The sequence below is a fragment of the Uloborus diversus genome, chromosome 1 (genome assembly GCF_026930045.1).
Source record: "Uloborus diversus isolate 005 chromosome 1, Udiv.v.3.1, whole genome shotgun sequence".
Classification (NCBI taxonomy): domain Eukaryota; kingdom Metazoa; phylum Arthropoda; class Arachnida; order Araneae; family Uloboridae; genus Uloborus; species Uloborus diversus.
In genome coordinates, this window is record NC_072731.1 from 60,573,729 (window position 1) to 60,592,005 (window position 18,277).

At 31.2% G+C, this 18,277-nt stretch overlaps 1 protein-coding gene across 1 annotated transcript in view; it reads right to left on the minus strand.

Annotated features, from left to right (window-relative positions):
- Positions 1-370: 370 nt before the first annotated feature.
- LOC129234598 (charged multivesicular body protein 7-like) overlaps positions 371-18,277 on the minus strand; it is a 38,305-nt gene continuing 20,398 nt past the window's right edge. Inside the window, exons 7-10 of the mRNA XM_054868621.1 lie at positions 14,491-14,610; positions 12,063-12,164; positions 5,345-5,576; positions 371-3,999 (exon numbers count right to left, since the gene is read on the minus strand). Coding sequence (XP_054724596.1) covers positions 3,950-3,999; positions 5,345-5,576; positions 12,063-12,164; positions 14,491-14,610 — 504 coding nt within the window. The 3' untranslated portion in view covers positions 371-3,949. The remainder of the gene's footprint in view (positions 4,000-5,344; positions 5,577-12,062; positions 12,165-14,490; positions 14,611-18,277) is intronic.

The following is an 18,277-nucleotide window of genomic DNA, read 5'->3' on the forward strand; positions in this document are numbered from 1 at the left end:
CCAGGCAGACTCTTCACATTAAAGATAAGAGGTGGAGAGAGTCCTATCTGGCTTTACCAGCCACACCTAGAAGGTATGATAGTGAACTCAAGTAAAATTTTCTGAAGACAGCATGAAATTTTCGAAAATTGTGAGAAAGTTACAACATAAATATTTGATAAAAATAAAAGAAATACAAATATATAAATGACTTATTTCACTTACAATATTTATCAAGCTTCTCACTGTAGCTCTCTCCTTTGTTTCTTTTTGACAAAAGGATGGGATTTATTTTAAGAAATGTGAAAATGATAACGACAAACAATGACAACAAAATTAAACTTCACAACACTAAAATAAAATTTCATGTGCACAAGTTTTCTACAAAGCACTTTATTTACAAACTTTAAAAACATCATTTACAATACAAGTACAAATACTGATACATTTCAACATACCTTTTATAAAAATCTATAGTTTTTACAAATTTATTGGCTTGCATAACTTTTAAACATGAAACCGTGTAAAAAATTAATTATTCATCATGTTTTATAAGAAATTTATACACGCAATAAAAGTTTTTGAATGTATTTTTAAAATTTGGGTTGTTTAACATAAATTATGCTAAGTACCATACACTGACACTGAGAATATCTATTGCACCTCACTATTTTTTCAAAACTCAGTGACAGCTGCAACTGTGAGAGTAATATACATAACTGAATTAGAAAAAAAGAGAGGAAAAAAAAAAAAAAACTAATGGACACTTTTTTTAAAACTAGTATCAAGAAAAAAAGAAACATTTTTTGGATAGTTACCTTAGTGCAGCGAGGTTTAAAATATATACCATCAATTTTTATCTCTCATGTACAGTAAACAACTGATTATCCATGGAGTCAATTAACAATCTGGAACATGCATTTTTGCAGTAAAAAACAAATACCAATGGCTGTTTTTTTGTCAAAATATTGTACATTTCAACTCAGTTGTTTATTTTTTGTGCTTTCTTCATCGTGCATTCATTTTGTTTCTAATGTTAAGTTTTGCTGTGCAAAGATGCCAAACATTTTTACTGTACTGTGTGTATTTTTACTGTTTGTAAAAACTACTATGTAGCAATGCAGCTAAGTTTATGAGGAAGGACAACTTTTACCTTATTTCTCCCTCATTTTAGCCTCTTTGTGGTTTATCAGCAATTTCTATTATCCACCGCACTTGTGCCACCCAATTCCGCGGATAATGAAGAGTTTGCTGAAAGGTGTAATGATACTGTGATCATGGCACTTTCGAGCATAAATGCTTCAAGCAAAATTTTTGTTGTTTGAAATTGTTTAGTATAAATTGACCATTATCATTCAGAATAGCAATTTGAAAGCATTTTTTTTTTAAATTTTAATTCATTAAAAATGAAACTGCTATATTGGATAGTAAAATTGTATGATCTAATTAGTGTTACTTAAACTGATGAAGTTCTCATTTTTCACTGAAGATTTTTTGCATGATTACTATATGGATAACTTAGTATTTTAAATCCTCAAGAGAAATTAAAAAAAAAAAAACTCATAAACTTAGTTACATTTCATTTGTAAAAAGACTAAGGAATGTGCTTTTTTTACGAATCTTAATTCTTTGCAAAAATAATAGCAGTGAATTCGCGATAACTCGAAGTTTTTATCAAGTCCCGACCCCTTTGTTTTTAATTCCATGCTAATTATTTTGAATACCTCGAAGTTAACTTCCTTTTACTCAAAGTTTTTTCAAAGATGACTCGAAATTTATTTTGAAAGAATGAAAAAAAAAAAAGAAAAAGAAATAAAAGACTATGTGCTCATCTTCACTTGCGATTCCTGCACAATAGAGCTCTAAAGCAAGAAGAGTACCTGGGGACTTAGCTGAGCCAAAATGTGAAAAAGGAGTTACACATGCCAAAATGAGGTAGCTTGTTTTCTTTTGTTTTACTGTACTGTTTACACTTTGATATGTTGCTGGACTACGAATTTGCTTTTAAGCTGTCAAGTCAACTGATTGTACCTTTATTTAAAGTCTGAACTAAGTTAAGATACGTTTCCCTTCATTCTTTAGTTCAATATTTTGCTGTAAGTTCCTGAGAGACAGAGTGAGTTTTCTTTACTATGAAATGTGTCTAAGCAAATACACTCTGTCAATGATATTAAAAGAAAAAGAGAAACTTCTAAAGCGGTAGAATCCATGAATCCAAATTTGAAACGAAAGAAGATGTGCACCTTTCCTGAAGTAGAATCAGCTCTATTCAAGTGGTTCCAGCAGTATCTAAATCAAAACCATGCTTTTGATTTTTTTTCTCTCAATATTTTTGATTACACTGTGCATATTGTGCTTAAAAACACTTAGGTTGTGTTATTTTGTCTGATATATGTACATATTAATTACAATATTCGATGGTTTTTAATACTAAAATGTTGAAAACCAAAACTAGTGGCAATTCGAACTTCTGATAAATCGAAATTTGTTGTCAGTCCCTTTAGATTCAAGTTATCGCAAATTGAATGTATTTATTAAAAATAAAAGTGAAACTGCTGACGAAATATACTTAGGTCCCCCCCCCCTCCATTTCCCTCAGTAAAGCACAGCATATCAAAAGAGACCGAAGAAAGCTAACTTTTAACCAATGGCTAACAGTCTTTCATGCAGGCTTTGGGTAATCATCTTATGAAGCATCTACCTAAGAAGTAAACAGATAGACCCAGATCAATAAATTTTGGGTTTCCTGCAACAAAATCTCTAGGGCCTCTCCACAGAAGTCAGTATTGTGTATTTGTAGCGTTCATAAGTCCCGTTCTTGATTTTTTTCAATTTTTTTTCCCATTTCATGGGCCTTTGGGCCCCTTAAGGACGTGCTCCCCTCTCCCGCACTGCGGAGTTTGAGATTGCACAGATCCAAGCCTGTAAACAGACAAGTGTTAATTCAAAATCGAAAGAAATTGCTAATCTAGCGATAATTTGCACAATTTTTACATTTCTTGCTTTTTTGCACACAAAACATCCATCAAACATTGTCAGCAAAATACAGTGTCAAAGTCAAAGATATTTTAAAAAATTCACAGGTTTTCATAAACATTGCTAATTATTACATGAGACCAGTGGCATTGACCATAGATTCTGCGTCCATGGCACTAAAATATCTCCTTATTAAAGACAAAACCATGCACCACAGATGCCGTTGTAAATATTTGTAAATGCCTCATATAGTTGTAAAATAAGTAATGTGTATACTGTAGAACAACAAGTATTTTAAGATTTGAAGATTATTTGAACTGAAAACTGGGAAAGTCTTGTTCAAGTTAATACTTAACAGGACTGCAGGCAATATAAAAAGTTTTATTTTAGTAAAAATAAAAAAACATCATTTCTCACTCTTTTTTTTCCTTCCTTTCCCCTTGGTTCGACAAAGTTCTGAACTTAAAACAGTCCACAGAAAATGTATCACACAATAGTTTGTAATAATTTAACAAACTTCTATTAGATTTTTCAATTAACATACAAACATAAAACAATAAAATGCAGAAGAAGAAAACTCCAAACACAAAATGATTATTCAGATCAACAATCAAGGGAAGGAAACAATGAATGTTAAAATTAGTGTGATAACGCACACAGACTGCCCATATACAATCCATACAGAGTTAATACCTTCCAGACTAGTGAAAAGTATAACCTTTTCACTAGCCTGGAAAGATTTTTGTCTTCTCACCCAACGACAACATTTAAAAGATATGTACTACGTTCATAAAATGGTTTTTATTTACAATATATAAAATAAATTACAAAACTATTTAAAATTGTATTAATCTTTCACATTACATTATGAGCTATTCAAAGTTGCATAAAACTCAATCACAAGTAAGAAGAAAACTACAACATAAAAAAAAATAAATAATTGTGCACTAAAACATTTTGTAAGAAATGCAAATAATCAAATAATTATTCTATATTAGGCAAGCAGTCGTTTTGATTCAGCTGCTTTCTTTGTAGGAGGAGCACCTAGAAGAGAATAAACATAGACTGGTTATTAAGTGATACTTCTACTGAAAAAAAAAGACTATCCATTATTATATAAATATGCGAAAACTGAAAATATCCAACATCATGTGAATACAGGCATTAACCCCAAGAAGAAGAAGCATTTATTTATCCATATGCACAGAACAGGAAACTCATTTACCCACACCACACTGTCAAGGGTGAAACTGACCTATGCCACAAAAGCCTGAAAATGCTTTACGCAGGTAGAATTGGGACATAAAGGACCTAGTCAAAAGATATTTAAGAAAACTGTTGTTCCCTTCCAGCATCTAAACTCGGAGTTTTTAGTCATTATTCAAATTTTAAAAGATAACTAGAAAAAAAAAATTCTCATCATTTTCCCTGATGAAGAAATATTCTTAGTTGTTACTGGAAAAACAAAACTATAAATAACACATGCAAATCTGTATTTTTAATAATTCATTAACCTGTATCTTTGATAATGGCCACTTTGGATGTCCATTTACAAATTATGACTAGTCATTTCTTAAAATATTCTTACCAGATTTCTAGAATTCCAATTCAAGAATCTAAAAACCCGGGAAATTCGAGGTTTGAGGTCAATTTGGAAAATATCAATCCCTGCACTGCCATATCAGTAAAATAAAAAAAAAAAAAAAAATAAGTAATTGAAATTAAAATAAAGAAGAGACTGAAATCCCAAATAGAACCAAGAGTCCATGAACTTAACCTAAGCCTTGAACTACAGTCTTTTATTTATTAGATCAGCCATAAATGAGTTCAGTGCATCAAAACTTGGTATTCTTACCAAACATTAGTTTTTATCTTAGAAACTTTGAATGTTTGTCAAAAGTTAGTTATATTGGAAGTTCAATAAAGATCATTTAAATGTTAAAAATTAAAAAAAAAATCATAGAATGGAAAAATGACTGAAATATTAACGAGTTTCTGTTAAGTGTTACAAATTAAAAAAAAATTTAGTGTTTACCAAAGGACATCAATTTTTTTAGCACTTAGTGTATGCAATGCTTTAAGCTGCCAACAAACCTAATTAAGAGTACATAATGATGCTCAACACATTAATGCATTGATAAAAGAACTTTTTCAACTTTCATGAATTTGACTGCAATGCATTTGCAATTCGCTCTGTTATAGTTGTTTTTCTTGCTTTTTGTTTTTACAAAAATATAAACAGCTTTAAATTTACAATATGCATTAAGAATTACATTAAGAATTGGCTGCATGTTATCTTGTTGTTAATGAGTATTGTAGTTGAGAGTATTAACAAATTGCTATTTTGTTTTTGAATAAGAATATTAAATAGAAAAATCAATTATTTTACCTTCTGGAGGCCCTCGTAGCGCTTCTAATCTTCTCATTAGCTCTTCATGGTGAATTTCCGATGGTGATTTCTCTCTCTCCTTAGGTCTTTCAGTTGACACCTTTATAACCTGTGGAGTTTTTTCTGCTGCTAGAAGTTCAGCTAACTCATCTTCAAACTCTTCTAGATTTTCCTTATCAGCCCCCACAGGTCTTGATAAAGTCTTTTGAACTTCAGAGTAATCATCAACAGCCTGAAACAAAAGAATTTGCATCAAATATCAGTTCAGTTGAAGCATGATTAAAACTTTGATCAACTTTCAAAATCTAGTACTTTTAAAATATTGTTAATGAAAATTACAATCATATCTTTTCCAACAGTCAGCAATAGATCTTTAAAACACTGCATATCTACATACCAATCATTTAAACTAGCAGTTTTTATATTTTAGTATAATTCAGGAGATGACCCAAAAGTAGCAAAATGTATGGGAGTTTTAATAGGCTTCCTAAAAGATTCCTCTTTTTTTTAATAAACCAATACAACCGCAAACAAATATTATTATTATTAACAGTAATTATTTATAGCTCTTGTTAACTTGATTTATTTGCACAGTTGATACTTTATTGTGATTTGGGACTAGTGCTAAAAAATACTTCAAAAAAGAATATTTCCATAAGTAACGGTTTACACTTAATTGGTCCAGGTTGGGACTTTTATTGGTTTACTCTAAAAGAAACTGTCTGCGTTTTGTAGGAGTGTATATTTTTCTGATTCTTAATACTCCATAGAAAACTTTCATAGCCACATATTTACAATCGTACAGTTATTAACAATCAATGATGTTAGCAATATAAAAAAAGAAGTTTAAAACTAAGCAATTATATTACATTATTAAATTATTTGGTAGTATCTAGGTTTGAGGAACCAGATTTCAATTCTATGCCCCAGCCTCCTGCATGTCACACATTATTAAGAAAAATCTCACTACTAGCACAGAAGTTTATGCTAGCGTGTTTATATAGGGCCTGATTAATGAGTGATAAGGGTCCAAACTTACTACATTCCAACAATTTATAGCTATAGTTGAAATTTCATTTAAGAAATAAATACAGCTATTAGTAAGATTAAAGTTATTGCAAGACACCTATAGCTAGAAGCGGATGCAGAGAACAGGGATGTCAATAGATATGCTTCATTTTCCCCAGTTATTAAGAAAAGGGCTGCAAATTTCATTTTAGTAAAGTAAAAAAAAAGGGGGTGGGCAACCTTCGAAGTGATAAAGTTTTTTAAAAAAAGAAAAGAAAAAGGGGAGGGAATAAAGAGTGAACAAAAAAAAAAGTTTTTTTCCTGTAAAATTCAAGTAGAAATACAATCTTAATATTATTTGTTTATAATAATTATTTGCTTACATGTTCACATTTCTATTTTTTTAACTCATAATATTTAAACAAAAAGCACAGCAAAGCCGAGAAAAATGTATGGGCCGCCAAAGTGTGTTCCATATAGAAGCCAGGGCCGACGAAAAGCCATGTCAGTTTAGCTGGAAACTAGTGGTACAATCCTTAGAGGATCCCAGCTCAGAATCAGAGTAGTATAAGTAATGGGAAGAGGACGGTTCGGAATCAAACTGACAAGGGGCTTGCCTTGGCACTCAGTGGCAATGATAAAAGTACTTAAAACAGAGTGAGAGATTTAAAACATTGTATGATAACTCACATTAGTATGTGTAACTATCTAGATATTTGAAGGTAAAAAGCTGAAACTTCAAATTTGTTTTACTTAATATTCCTTATATTATTTGACATAATTTAGTTTTGTAGGATAAATGTTTCCAATTTTTTAAACTCAATGATATGTTTACTAATTATTTTACTTTTAGGGGAACGATAATGTAATTTTTTAAGAGTGATTAAGATGCTTAAAATTATTCTTCAGGTCTGAATATTTTGAAAAACAAATTAAAGATCTTTTAAATTTTTACCGAAAGGACCTTTTTTAACATACATATGTTATTGACTTTAATATTAGGAAAAATAAAAAAAATGCAGAAAGAAAAAAAGATCCGAAAAAGAGCAATAATCTTTAAAATGAGTGAAAAGTGATGAAATAACTCTTATAAAAAAGTGAAATCAATGTTTACAAATTTCATACTAACTAGCAATAATGTATACACAAACAAAGAATGCCAAAAATTTAAAACTAACACTATTAATAAATTTTCGAACTGATGTAAAATATAAATTAAACTTTGAGAAGAATATTCAAAAATAAGCGTTCAAAAGTAACCATTTTTTCTTAGCATGATTTTGTATCTCAAAACTTTCATTTTGATTTTCTAAAACATATACAAGATGCCTTTGCAATTTTATTTGTTGCATGCAGTTTTATTGCTATTATTAACTAAACACTCATTTATTTTTGAATTAAAGGTTAACCGATGACTTTCGATTGTGGTTCTAGAAAAAATTGTAAGATATGTTTAAAGATATAGCTATGAATATTTCTACAATTAGAAAGAAAAATTACATTGACCAAACATGTTTTACATAAATTTTGATCATGAGAAACTTAAAAAACATACAAAAGATACATTATACACAACTGATGTAAAAATATATTGAGTTCTTTGCTTTTAATGTGTGTTTATATGAAACCGAATGAAGTACAGTAGACCCTCGTTTTACAGGGGGGTTACATTCTACGGAAATCCCGCGTAAATCGAAACGGTGTTAATTGAGACCTAATAATAGTGTTAAAATAGGGTTTTGGTTCCGTAGATAACAAAATATTTTATTCTAGTTAGTGATGACTAATTGTATAATAAGTTTAATGAGTACTTATATTGACTTATATGCACAACATGCACAAAGAAAACATAAATTAATTTCGTATTCTGTTTACAAAGAGGAGCTGTCTATAATAGTCTTTTGGCAGTCATTAAGAATTTTTCTCTGTAATTATTTGCAAAGCATTAATGCATCCATGATCACTTGCGTCAGTTCCATGACAGAATCTTCCTGCTCTAACAAATAAGAAGGATAATTTCTAGGAATGGCTCAAAATTTTCAGTGTGAATGTTTTTGGTTGAGTGTCACTGACGTCGGTATCCTCGTTGATTTTGGCCTCCTTTGTCACCCCTAAAAGCTCTTCTTCTAGTGAGATCTGATCAGTGAGTGTTCAATAACTTTACTTCTGGAAAGAGCTCTGGAACCAATCGCATAAAATGCCTCCACAGTGGCCCATGCTTGATTATTATCATGCCAAAATGCAGTTGATTACGCGTAATCTGCAATCTTTAGAAGTTTGGATTTTGAAAGAGGGGAAAATTTTATTTGTTTGCATTCCGCATCCGTGTAAAACCGAAACTCACCCCCGTATAATAAAATTAAAATGTCAGATCTTAAACCACGTATAATCCAAGCTGCATAAAATCAACCCGTGTAAAACGAGGGCCTACTCTATTGTTTTTATCCCTTCATAATTATTAAATTCTTCTCTTCATTTATTCCTCTAGTTGTAGTTCAGTTAATCAATTTTAAATCCTGAAAAATAAAGATTATCAGATTATTGAATAAAATATGACAACGTATATAAAGTACAAATACAAAATGAAAAAAGGTTAAAAAACCAGCAAACAGCTGTTTCGGCACTCTAAAATACAAATGCCATCATCAGTGCAAATAAAAACGAAGACAGGTTCAACCCGACTAAAACACAGTCGAGGCGAACATTGGAATGAGAGACGAGTTGTAAAAGATATGAGAGCAGTACCGGAAACGATGACGTCAGGGTTACGTCAGAACTACAGAGGACAGTTGCACTCAGGAGAAAACGTCAATCTAAAGATCTTTTAGATTTTTGGGAGTCATATTACATATGGAAAAATGCTAATTTAACCGTCAATGATTTGTCTAGCACTCCCCCTTTTCCTAATGTTTGGAAGTCTGTTATTTGATTTATTTTTTGTCCGTGACGTTTTCTCCTGAGTGCAACTGTCCTCTGTAGTTCTGACGTAACCCTGACGTCATCGTTTCCGGTACTGCTCTCATATCTTTTACAACTCGTCTCTCATTCCAATGTTCGCCTCGACTGTGTTTTAGTCGGGTTGAACCAGTCCTCGTTTTTATTTGCACTGATGATGGCATTTGTATTTTAGAGTGCCGAAACAGCTGTTTGCTGGTTTTTTAACCTTTTTTCATTTTGTATTTGTACTTTATATACGTTGTCATATTTTATTCACTATGCAGTACAAAGTTTTCGACTACTTTTTATGTATTATCAGATTATGTTTGAAAAAACGTCTCTGATTCAAACTTCAAAGCCGTTTTTGATATTTTTTTCTTGATTTCAACTAATGTTTTACAGTAAGAAAATCAAGTGAAAGGGTTGGCACATGACTTTATGAATTTTCTTTGAATCGAACCTGCTCTGACGTGCACTGTGGGTGGTTTACTTGTGAAACATGCTCTGATCTCTTCAATCTTTAGGTTCTCCCGTCTCTTCTATTTTTTCTCAACTGTACCTGTACCCCTGGGACGAAGAGGAGACTGTGGTATTATAGGGTCCTGCAAGGGCGGATCCAAGGGAGGCAGATATCTTTTCAGTATATTTTCGTTATTAAAGTTACAAAAACACAATTTTACATTATCTTCGATGGTGTTAGAAGAAAGGAAGCTCTTTCACGGAATTCTTCCGGATTTGAAGTTTTGAAAATGCAATCATAGCCCACCTCATATTACTCTGGAATTAGGACCGCAACTTTCGACAGGATATTTTTCGAAGTTGAAGTTCCAAAATCTCAATTTTAGACTATTTTAGATGATATTAGAGATAAATTCAAAGGCTCAACCTGGATATTTTTTGAAAGAAACACAACAGTAGGACACCTTTGATTACATACGAGTAAGCGATGGAGGTTCATTCACTACTTCGAAAGTTTTTAGAAATTGAAGTTTCTAAAAGGAAAGGGTAAAAAACAATCGTCCCCTCCTTAAAAATTTTCTGGATTCACCCTTGGAGTCCTGGCTTTTAGTATGTGCATAAATATCCCTCAGGGATAAAGGGTATTAGACAGGGGTGATTGTGAGTTCATCAAAAAATACCTGAAAGTTTCAAAGCGAGAACGGGGGGGGGGGGGGGTAATCTTTGGCCTCTATTACTTAAGTGCACCTTTGCCATAGTTTTAAATAGTTCTGAGTCAAAATATTGCGTGCACATTTAATTAAATTTTTAATGGATTACAAAGTTACACTTGAGCTGGTGTTATACAAATTATCTTGACATTTGTCCATCTTAAGGGATAGTTGTCCATCTTAAGGCTCTTGCAGGTATATTTGATGAGTATTATATAATTCAAAATAAATTGCAGAGGTAGGGAGATAAAAGCATAACGAAAAAAGAACATAATTCCGGTATTTTCAGACATGAAAATACCGGAAATACGTCCGAAAATACCGGAAATTCGGTAAAATACCGGACCACAATCACCCCTGGTATTAAACTTAAGTTTTGATCTTTTGTCCTATCTTTAAAATATTTCACACATCGTACTTCAGCCACAAATGTCCGGGCAATCAGGGATGTATTTGAATTATTGGATATTAATTAAAAATGAAAGAAAAAAGAAGCAATCTCTCTGTGTTTGCTTGCGGTTTTGAAGTGACACATTACATCAAATGTCACTGATTAATACTTTACCCCTCAGAAAATTAATCACACTTGAAGTCTTTTTGCCTATTCAAGGACTCAGGATTCAGCTACTCCTCATTATCATTCCCGAACTGGAAAATTTACAAATTCTTCCCTGATATATATCTACAGTCTGGCCCCGATTTAAGGAACCTCTATTTAACGAATTTCGCGATTCAGCAAATTTTTCTTTTTCCCCCGATTAAAATGAAGGCAAAAACCCCTATTCACCGAATGTCAAACCCTGAATTAACGAATTATTTTAACAGCCGAAATATTTTTTTACTATTAATTTGAGTTAGGAAACATGGGATTGTTTTCCAAATGATAGTATCCATACTGTCCGAAGCAGAGAAAGACTTTTCTCGGAATCAGCCATTTTTGACAGGCTAAGGGGTAACCAATGAATAGCGATTCCGATGCAGAAAGCTATAATGAATCTCCCATTAAAACTTACTTTTTCAAATGCTTTACATGGCCTGGAAACTAATCTCATGCAGCAGGCTGTAAATGACACAGTATTTTCTTCTCTCCATTAATTCGAAAGTGATTTATTTCGAGTAAAGTATTAAGGAAATCATCAAACATCTATTACACAGTACTTTAAAATTTCAAATTTAATTAGTGTGTAATAAATCGTGAAATGCTGGATAAAAAGTGCACATTTTCTAAATATGGATATTTTTCCACAGTTGCATATTAAGACGTTAGGGTAACTTTTTTAAATTTTTTTCACACCCCGATATTACGAATAACCACAATTTAACGCATAACAGTTTTGGTCCTGATGAATTCATTAAATCAGGGTCTAACTGTATATAATCTGTGAATTAAAGGTACTAATATTTAAAAAATTCAGCAAAAATAATTTGAATGTCAGTTAGAAATCACAAAAGAATGTTTGTTAATATGAAAAGCATGCTTTAAACTAATTAGGATAACATACTTAAACTTTAATTCCTTGTAAAAACTTTTAGAAAAATGTTTTATGGGACTTAAAACTACAAATTTGAATAACAAAAGGATAAAAATATGAATTTAAATTTACCTCTTCCACCTCAGCCATTGTTTCATCAATTTTGTTTATATCCAAATCTATTTTCATAGATGCCTTCATGGCCTGAACACCGGTGCGATAGGCATCTAAAACCTGACATAAATAAAATGTAAACTGTAAATAAAATGCAATGTTCAAAGTAAACAACATTAAAATGCAATAAAAAAAACTGTGATCTGTTATGCTTTCTTTTGCAAATTATTTTTTTTAATTAAATAAATAAACAGAGATAATGGCTTAACATGAGTTGTGGTGGTTAAATGTTAATGAGAGTAGCCATCTATAAAACGCTCTTCCAGACAAACTTCAATTTCTTAACTAAATATTCAGTATCTGTCGTCATGAATCAGTAATCTAGCTAATATTCTCCAAATCCTAAATCAGGCTCCAGAGAAATAATTTACTGCAAATAACAAAACCATTTCAGGCCTAGGTTGTAGCGTTTTTTCCACCGTGGGGAAAAAACGGTGGAAAAAGCCTGAAAAAACTGTCCCGGACAAAATATCATTTTGCCCATTTCTAGCACTTTTTCTCAATACATTAAAATTCCTAAATTCAAAATGCTGAACTCAATAATACAAAATAAAGATGTTGATTCTTTTCATTTAAAGAAATTTTGTTTAATCTAGATAGCATGCACACATTAGTGTATACACAATTGTACGGTATGTGAAATACTTGAAGTAAAATCAGAAAAAAATAGAAGTTTTTTTTTATATTAGGATGTTTATAAAAAAAGGAATTATATATATTAAGTGAAAGTACATTGAATGACAATTCATAAAACATTTGCCTTTGCTGTAAATATTAACATCTTCATCCCTCATTGAGCAGTTCTACTGCCAATTAATGCATTTACAAAATCAAAACCAGTGCTACAAAATCATAAAGATTTTGAGTCTGGAATCAAGAGTCATAAAATGAACTAACAAATTTTTTGAATTAACATGTTGGTGCTGAAAAAGAAAATATTACAGTGTGATTCAGATAAGTTGAAGCGTGACCCTGACAGTGTTAACTTCTTTTTGGGAAGTTATGTGGGAAAGGGACGTGTTATTGCTGCGTGGATTTAATTTCGGACCCTTTTGCTAAATTTCAAGAAAATAAATCCAACTCAAGTCAGTGCCAATCACTACAAGACAGAAAAATCATTTTCAAGGTCAAGCTTCAACTTATCAGAGCTATATTATACATTGAAATGAAACATTTACTTGTAACGAAATTAATGTAAATTTAAAGCTAAGTTCTTTTGTTTTGGTTGAAGTATTAATTTGGTTCAAGTATAATTTAATTTTAAGATGTACATCTTTTCACTTTTAGTTTAGTATCTAAAGCAAACTTAATCATAACTTTTTACAGTATCCTAGTTTGTTTTAAAGTAAATTCAAAGAGAAAAAAAAAATCTATATTTTTAAAATTTTATCCAAATTTTTTTTAAATATCACAATGATTGTGACATTTATTACTTTGACATTAGACTGAATTATGACTCATAAAACTAATCTGAAATTCTTTGTTTTTAATCAATAAATTTATTACTGTTATTGATTTTTTTTTTTTTTTTTTGACAAACATTTACACCATAACATTAATCCTTTCTTTTTATTGTTTCATACAATAATATTGTAATGCATTCATGTTCAACTGCTTCATTTTGTTGAATTTGATTACTTTTATGGTAAAAAACTAGTTGCACCAATGTAATTTGCTTTTTTTTTTGGTACATTTATTAGATTGTTATTTAATTTACAATTATTTGATTAATTTAAAAATATTTTACTATTAAGAAATATTGCGATAAAATTATAATTAATTTGAATTATGTAATAATTCTATTGCATCATAGCAGTAACTTTACATATTAAACGCATAGAAAATCAGTGGATTTTGATCTTGTCCAACTTCTTCCATTTTGTCTAATTTTTTCCGCAGCCCAGGACTTTTAATAAACAAAAGTGGACAAAAGGCCAATACTGTTTAAGGCACTTTTTTTCTTAAATCTACATTTATTTTTCTTATCCCGATACAATTTCATTATTATTCAATCTTAAAATCCATAGCATGAACTGCAAACTTTTTCATTTATTTACTTTACGTATTTGCACTTCCTAAATTTCAATTCAAGGGAGAAGAATCATAACATCATTGATAAAACTATTTTTAATCAATAACTGGAACTAGGATGATTGTTCATTCAGGGCTCCCAACAGATTTTTAGTAGACAACTACAATGTTTATAACTGTTTGAAGATGTTATAAACATTGTAGTTGTCTACAATGTTTATAACTACTTCAAAGAGTTAGTATCATCTAAGCCAGACTTTACTTTAAGAATACTACTTTCTATGATGTAAAAAGTAGCTGCTTTTACATGTGGCATTTCCTACGAACAATGCAATTAAGTTGTGTAACAATTTACCATTTTTTCAGAGCCCGAATTCTGTAACTGACAGAGGAGATCTTCTATGTTATCAAAAGCGACATATTTCTTCGCAAGACAAGCTTCTAGTCTTTTTTTCCTCTTTAAAAGCACCATAGCCTAAAGAAAACAGTAAATCATTATGCATAAATATATACATATGTGTAAAATTACACCATTAAACATGGAAAAAAAAACATACAGAATTACAATTGACTTTCTGTTTAACGACTTTCAGGGGACCACAAAAAATTGTGCATAAGTAGAATGAGTCCTTAAATAGAATACCTCTAAAACTACACTGGAGAATCCGGGACCATGAAAAGTCGCCTTTAAATAGGGAAAGTCGTTAAATAGGGCACCGTTAAACAGGGAAGCAAATGTATAAACAAATGAAAAAATAAATAAAACTTCAATGAAATCATTCTCACATATAAAATATATATTATGAATGAAAACAGTTTATTAGTAAACAATTATAACTTAAATGTGAAATTATGTGATGCATGTATTACACATAAGAATACAGTAATATGCACAGAACTGCCAGTTGCTATAAAAAAAATCGTAGTTTCTACGAACTACTGCCTTTAGTTACGATACTACGAAAACGTGTCCAAAACTTACGATTTTTATTTCTTTTCCTTTTTTTGTAGTCCCAAAAAAATTAAAATTATTATAAATAATACCCATATTTTTAATCATTTGGATAATATTGCTTTTGTACTCAATAATGCTTCAAATTTTTGTTTAAAAATAAACAAAAAGAACTTATAATAAATGATAACATAATAGAAAGACATAATATTTTTTCAAAATAAACTGTTACTTTTATCATTGTACATTTAAAAATAAATTATTCATAGTGTCTGTTAGAGTGTCATAAAACGTGAGCCCTCCTCGCCCCCCCCCCCCCCGGCAAACGTTTGCTACTAATTTAGATTTCAAAAGTTGGCAGTAGCTGTGAATATACAGTACATACAATACAGTAAATACAGTACACAGTAAAACCTTGTTATCACAATATTTAAAGATTACAATCACTAGAGGAGGGATGGTGTTGTTGTTAATGCCAGTAATTATAACTTAAAAAACAGTTTATGGCAAAATGTATATGTTTATAATTGAAATCATATTTCATTAAACAATGATGAAACTAAAACATGTGACATCTGATTCCAAGAATGAAACGGAACATCCTTGATTTGGATGGAAAGAGTTCTATTATTCTACACTTTACACAATGTTAACTTAGCAGCATTGTGATGTCAACAAAGAGCCTGATCACATTATGTGAAGTACGTTTCAAAGTTAGTCTTGCCTCAACTATTGACTTTGTCATCAAAGAGAGTTTCATAAGGCACAAAAGGAAAAATATGAGAGAACTTTGCTTTTTTTTACTGAATTATACTCAAAATTAAATCATCATAATTGTATTGATAATTGTCATTGGGAAGAACCATCATTTTTTAGAGATTCAAAATTGTGAGGAATATCAATCAAAGGACAAGTTGCATGTATATTTTACATGAATTCAAAGAGACCACAAAATATTACTATTTCATCCAATTAATAAATGTATTCAAATTTCATTACTTTCTCCATGCCCTACTGGCATAGTAATTTGCATAAACTAATTTTTATCAACATCATTACGGGACAACTAAATAGGTTCAGTAAAATTTGCAATAATTATGAAAATCTTAACAAGCAGATGTTCCATTTATTTGCTAATCTTTTTGATAATAACAATTTCTTTTTAAGGTTCATTCCATATTACAGTCCAGTTTTTCAGAAGTACCAGCATTATCAATCCTAACCCTCGGGCACACAGTTACACAGATAACCTTTATGATTACTTCTTGCTTAAATCCTGCATGGAACACTTTCAGTTGGATGTCAGATTTTGTGTGACATGCGCAGACTGGCTTGATGATTAATAATTTTTGGATTATGGAAAGATGATGTTATTTCCTGATACTTCTACATATGCTGAAATTAGATGAATTCGAATTGGAATGAAAATAATTTGTGGGAGAAGTGAGTTTTATAAACTTTTGTATGCATTAATTGTTACCCCCCTTTTGCCATTGTGGTATGTGTGGGGACATTGCGATTCAGCAAGTTGGTTTTAAACATTTAATCAACTAATGCTATTTTTACTTTAATTACATTTAAATTTATATCATCTTGTCTTTATCAAAAATTGTATTATGAATGGTTTTAAGGAACATTTGTTCTATATTTACAGCAACTTTTGCATTATACTTGAACGAACTTTGGTTCTGTATCTGTTGCAACCTTTGGTTTATTATGATATTATCTGGTTTACTTGCTGACCCGTGACGCGTTCTGAAACCTGTGAGGCTCTGCTTAGGGTATGCTGTTCCCACCCACTGACGAAGAAGCAGCTTATTTGTGCCTACGATATTATGTTTATTTGTAATCTCTATTTCATTTACATACCTACATTTTTGCACCTTTTTGAATCTTTTATATATATATATATATATATATATATATTCCATTAGACATACAAATAATTATTAACAGTTTTATACTAGTAAGCTTTTGCATAAGAAATGAACATAAAATTTACTAAATCAGACATTTTTTAAAGAAAAGTCAAATTAATTTTACTTATCATATTTGGTATTATCTACCATTAATGACATTTTTAGATGGTGGTTAACCATCAGGGAAGGATTAAGGGGCAAGCAAGCCAGGGTCCTTACCCTAGGTGGCAACTCCCGAGGGGCAGAAAATTCACCCTATTTCTGTTGATTTTTTTTTTTTTTTTAGTTTTAACTAGACATGAAAACATGAAGAAAGATAGCTAAAAGTGGCAGTTTTAAGTGCTTGCCCTGGTTCGAATTACAGATCCAACATAGTCATACCACATTCTTATTTTAATGTGCAATAATGCAAAATGAGAAACATACAGAATCTTGACATATGTTGGTTTTGTTAATTTTTACAAACAGGATTGACTTTTTCAAACAGGATAGATTTTAACTAATTGTTTTGCTGAACAGGAAATAGCAATGCTATTATTTTTTTTCCGTGAAACAGATGATTGTTGGAGGGCCTGAGAAACAGAATATCAGAAAAAACAGTGCCCTCTTTATGGCAATATGGTTTTGTGAAAACTAGCATCATAACTAACATTTCGTCATGCTTTGCATGATATATGCACAGAGTTTTGGCGGCCTTGTGCGAAATTTTGTTTTAATAGTTGATAGATAATCATTTTTGTTATTTTATTCTCTTCTAAAACATATCTCTCCCGAACACATTTCATTAACAGGTTTTTTGATGAGCAATCACGATTGCTTATTGTTCTCATTTGACTGTTTTTGGCGTCTGTGCCTTTTTCAACTTGGACCAGCGAGCAACACCGCCCACCGTCCTCTGCAGGCGGTGCGGCGCGGTGCAGCTGCTACGGTTTTGAGCTATCCGCTTCTCCTGCTCGGAGGCGTCCATGTCCTACACACACGCACGCTCACACTCACACACACGCCTACGTGCATGCACACAGGTTTACGCACACACACAAGCCTACACACTTACACACACAACTATGCACACGTAACCGCCCAGGAGGAGAGGCAGGCTTGGAGGGGAGAACAGGAGCTGTTTCTAGAAACAATAACTCCAATGAGTAGGGTCCTGTCTCAGTTCGTGATTGCGAAAAACATAATTTGAATTCAAAATTTCAGAATTCAAATTAATCCTTTTTGTTTTGTTTTTTTGCTTTTTTTTTTTTTTTTTTTTTGAGGAACAGGGG